This window comes from Rhagoletis pomonella, unplaced genomic scaffold (genome assembly GCF_013731165.1).
Source record: "Rhagoletis pomonella isolate Grant_MI unplaced genomic scaffold, Rhpom_1.0 Rhpom_scaffold_00001, whole genome shotgun sequence".
NCBI lineage: Eukaryota > Metazoa > Arthropoda > Insecta > Diptera > Tephritidae > Rhagoletis > Rhagoletis pomonella.
The window spans coordinates 28190913-28195538 of record NW_023458555.1 but is presented as its reverse complement, the minus strand read 5'-3'; the positions used below and the strand labels follow the sequence as shown (position 1 = coordinate 28195538).

At 42.2% G+C, this 4626-nt stretch overlaps 1 protein-coding gene across 1 annotated transcript; it reads right to left on the bottom strand.

Moving 5' to 3' along the window:
• Positions 1–1556: 1556 nt before the first annotated feature.
• On the bottom strand, positions 1557–3593 carry LOC118751067 (dynein regulatory complex subunit 5). The gene is made up of 6 exons (XM_036485832.1): positions 3175–3593; positions 2737–3084; positions 2424–2601; positions 2119–2315; positions 1810–2060; positions 1557–1750 (listed from the first exon to the last, which is right to left on the bottom strand). The coding sequence occupies exons 1-6, from the start codon at positions 3392–3394 to the stop codon at positions 1583–1585; spliced, it is 1362 nt and encodes a 453-aa protein (XP_036341725.1). The 5' UTR covers positions 3395–3593; the 3' UTR covers positions 1557–1582.
• Between the last annotated feature and the right edge of the window lie 1033 nt (positions 3594–4626).

Below are 4626 nucleotides of genomic sequence, written 5' to 3'. Positions count from 1 at the left end.
AGTATGATCCGCATCAGCGGAGAATCCAGACAACTCAAAAGTATGCTTTAAATGTCATTTGGATCCTCCTTCCTAGATCAAGTAGGTCAGCAGATGGCATCTATTGCTGCACTGCGGTTAGGTGGGACAGGGCAATGGGAATCGCTATTACTGGGTCACTCCTCAATTCTGAAAAAATATAGCTTTCTTCCGAGTTATACAGACCTTTGTGTTGGAACTCTGATTTCGGAAAGAAACTTCGTCATATAAATCCAAAGAAAACTACTATACTCCACCCGGTAGTATAGTAATTTTCGCATATGGTTCAATAATTAACGGTGGAGTGGAAGGGGCCTCTTCTTTCGCAGTCCTGTTCAGAGCAATTCATTTCGGCTACCGGATTACTATAGATGCTGCAGAAGTTGCCAAAACTATGAGGAGGTGGATACAGTTTCCCCCCTTTTATGTAGCTGTCCGGTATTATCGAGGAGCAGATTGCGCTTTCTGGAGTTTTCTTTATTTAGTGACCTTGACAAATTTGGAGATTCGAATCCTAGTTGCCTGACAAGTCTCGTCAAAAAAAATGGTTCAGCAGGGGGAAGTTAAAACTCTTAGTTTTGATATTACCTTCCTACCTACCTAATCGCTGCGGTGTGTTGACAAATTTTCCTCATTTGACCTACCTAGCCATGGCTGGGAATCTCATCAGCTACCGCGTTTGCCTCGACACTGCTATATCCGGGAACACACAAAAGAGTCATGTTGAGATGACAGAGTCAGGATGATCAAATTTAAGATTGATAAGGAATACTTTTGTACGTTTACACAGTGCCCGGTACCAGGCCACTGTGGAATCGCAGACAACGAAGTCGCTGAGGATTTGGCCCGAAAGGGAACCCCAAATAGATAGATAATTGAAAGAGGTGTGCACTCCGACTTGGTAGGTCTCTTGGGCCCTCGTGTGTTATTGAATTCTTCCTTAAGTTCAGCCTGGCCGTTGCCCAGGATTAGGATTCTCTCGTTACGGTAGGCTCTAAGTAAGTTGATCTCTGCACACCAATTGATGGCATATACGTCCGCTTGGAAAATGCTCGGGTATTTGCCCATAGGCACGGATAGCCTTATCCTGGCACCATAAATGCTTGCCCCAATACCCAACTGACTTTGTGAGGCTGGACCAATTTTGTAGCCTCAGTTCGTCTTATCTAATAGTTCGCATTAACGCGTGGTATGCTCAGAACGTAGTAAGTACTAGGTAGCGATAGAAGGCCTTAGGCCGCGGGTAAGCAATCAGCGGTTTTTATTCCTGAGCGGCGCCGCTCAATCGATCAGAAATGCAAAGGTCGCTCATTGTGAGGTCATTTCAATAAGTATTTAATATGCTTTAATATTCAGCCGCTCACCTCTCCATCGCTGGTTGTGGAACTGATATCAGAGGTTTATAACTGGTCACAACCGATTAACTTCCTTGTGTTACCCTTGTGCTAAACCCAATTATTTAACTAACTGTTAATTCGTCTTGTAAATTCCTATATTTACTATCTCCCCACGCTTTTAAGCAAATAATAAAATAATACTTAGTTAAAACTATAAATTATTTTTCTTATTTTTTTAATATTGCCTTCAGATATGTTTTTGGCTTCGGTCTATTACTTTTTAGAACCTCTTTTATTTTGGTACGCAATTCCAAACTCATGCCAGTGTTCCGCAAATCCAAATGCTGTAGAATTTTATTAAAACCAATAATTTTATGTAATTGCTTGCCGAATTCCTGAAGAAAAAAAAATCGTTAACACGGGATTACAGAAGTTTACCAGACCCTGAGTCTACCTCGCCTAACTCATTATTTGAAATATCGATGTTCACAAGTGACTTATTTTGTATAAGCAATTGCATGAATAGTTTCGTTATAGACGGACATATGGAACAGCCGCTAATGTCGAGCGCTTCCACTGGCATGCGTTGCAAGAGCGAGAAAATTGCAGCAATACCATCACTCTCAATTGGATTCAGGCGTAGAATTAGCTTGCGCAACGAAAGGCCTTTAATGGTGCGGCTAAGTACGTAAGCGCCCTCGGAGGCTGAAAAGAAGGAAGTTAGAAGAATACAAGAGAGAGCAGCTTAAACTGTGACACTTACTGATTCTATTGTCCGTTAGATCGAGCACTTCCAGTGTACCGAAGGATTCCTTGTTGCATGTACTCAAAAATTCCTTAATCCCAGCATCGCGAATAGTGCAGTGAATTATAGACAACGAAGTCAGCTTGTGACAGCCTTTATCCAGAGCGCGCGCCAGAAACGGAAGCTGATATGATTCAAGTTTGGTGCTATGCAAACTGCCATAAGAAAAGCGCAGAGAAAATGAAAATATCAGCAGAGCTAATCACATTCAACCCCAACGCGAGAAGGCGAGCTGTGTTGCCACCCCTTGCCTTGCGACCTACCAGAATGTAACTAACTCATGACATTGACTCAGGCCGCGTGACAACGTTATTATGTCCTTCTGCGAAAGTGTATTACTGCCCAGACAAAAGTTACTGCCCACCGTCTTGGTGGCGTAAGTCAAGCGTAGCGTTTGCAGTTCGGGCAAGTTGCTCAATATGAAATCGAGTGGAATGTGATCTGTATTGTTAAGACAAAAAGCAAGAAATTGGTCGACATGCGTGCCAATATTAATACACTTGCCATCTGTTTTTCTTTTTCAACTTACCCACATATAAACAGTCGTACATAGTATATACAATATCTCCCACTCACCATTACGTCCATCGGCGGCAGGTTGCAAACACTTTATCTCCAGTTGATTTACATACGCCGCACAAATGTCCAACTCCGCTTGCGTCTGTTCCTGTTCGTAATCGCACGTCTCCATGCATTCGATGAACTCCTGCAGATGTCGCTGCATGTAGATGCTAATCCATGCCTGTGCCTGTGTCAAGCTATTGGTGTGGTGGTGGGGCTTCCAGCGTTGCTGACAACAACGGCGCCAAAAGAAGTTGTCACGTATGCGTTCGCTGAGCAGCGTGAGTGGCAATTGTGTGCCCAGGTGTGCGAGTAGGTAGTTGCGATCCTCTTGTCGTGTCAACTCCTCGAAGATGGGATTGTCTGGCAGGAAGCGTATACAAGTAGATACGTTGGCGATATATTATTTTGATTTAAATATGTTGCTTGTAGTATTCGTAATGAAATTATTACCATTCCAATTGGCAATGATGGCATCGAGCGCCAAATGACGCAGTGATTCCGGTTGATTTGACTGCTGCTGCCGGCCCTCCTTATCTGTTACACGCTGGCCATCGCTGACAAGCAGGGATTTGTCGCGCTGTCGTGGTAGTATTACGTTGCTTGCATTGAAATATGGCTTAAAGGTGTTTGCATCGACAGTAAAGGGGAACTCGACGTATGAGAAATTCATTGTTTTTACGTTTTGTGTTAATTAAAAAATGTTTCTACTTTTCGGCTCGGATTAAATTGTCTAACTAGTTGAGAAACTTATTTACGCAAAGTAAATAAATACATTCATAGTTTTGGGATACGGTTAACGAGTTGGTTGCCAGGGTAACTTTCCGCTAACAAATCGAGTGTTTGGGAATGAAGGATGAATAATAAGTAAATGGACGAATATTTAAAATTTTTACAGCTAAAAAGAAGTTTGATATTAGTAAAATGTTACTGGCACCCAAATAGGTATTTGAATAGTTACACGTTTTACGGCTGAACAAGACGTTTATATTATTAACAAAATGATGAATTTTCGGTGGATGGATTTCGCTCGTTTCGAAGAAAGGCTTGAAACACATTTCACGCTTGGCGGTTTTGTTAATAGGCACATCTTCGGAGCTGCAGAAGTGAGTTATTGAGGGACTGAGTAGCCACAAAAAGTGACTCTTTGGTGTTCACTGCAGCATCGGCATCGTCATTGGGACATATTTCTTCGAGAACGACGAAGGAGCCCCCTCCGCTCGGATCAATGACATTATTTTGGCTTGAAATTTAAAATATTGATCTACACGAATTGTTGTTTCAACAAAGCCTAGACAGGGCTTTATTTTTCGAGCTATTTACAAGAGTCATAATTTAAAATATTTAGTGACGTGGCTTGGCCACTAAGATCCTGCGATTTAACGCCTTTGGATCCGATTTTGTTGAGCTATGCCAAAGTCTGAATTTGTGCGAATAATTCCACAAAATTTTTTAGCAATTGACGGACAAGATACGTCAAGTTATGGCCGAGTTATTGCAAAATGCTTAAGAATCAAAAATTACCTCAAAATTATTAAGCCATGGAAAAGAGCCCTTTGAAGGAATTCTTCTACTTATATGGCACTTTGGTTTGGGGTGAGACCAAAAAACCACGCCAATTGCCTCTCCCCAATGCTGATTTGCGCCAGTTGTTCATCTCAAGTGGAGACAGATCCTTCTGTATTTGGCCCTTCCATTGTGTTCGTGGGCGCGTTTTCTTTCGTTCTCCATTTATTGGTGCGATTTCGAATGATCTTTTCACTCCCCTCCCTCGTCTTCCATGCATACAAAATGTCCAAGCCAGCGCAATCGTTGTTTTTTTATGCGCTTAAACACCCAAAGCCTTCTCATCTTTGTTTGTCATCGTCCAGTTTTCTGCGCAATATAAAAGGACGGCTACGATGA

Excerpts from the sequence above, each read along its gene's own strand:
- LOC118751067 (XM_036485832.1), bottom strand. The coding sequence starts at position 3,394 with ATGAATTTCTCATACGTCGAGTTCCCCTTTACTGTCGATGCAAACACC. Across the intron at positions 3,085-3,174 it reads CATCATTGCCAATTGGAATG|ACAATCCCATCTTCGAGGAG; the intron begins GTAATAATTTCA and ends GCTTCCTGCCAG. Across the intron at positions 2,061-2,118 it reads TCTAACGGACAATAGAATCA|CCTCCGAGGGCGCTTACGTA; the intron begins GTAAGTGTCACA and ends CCTTCTTTTCAG.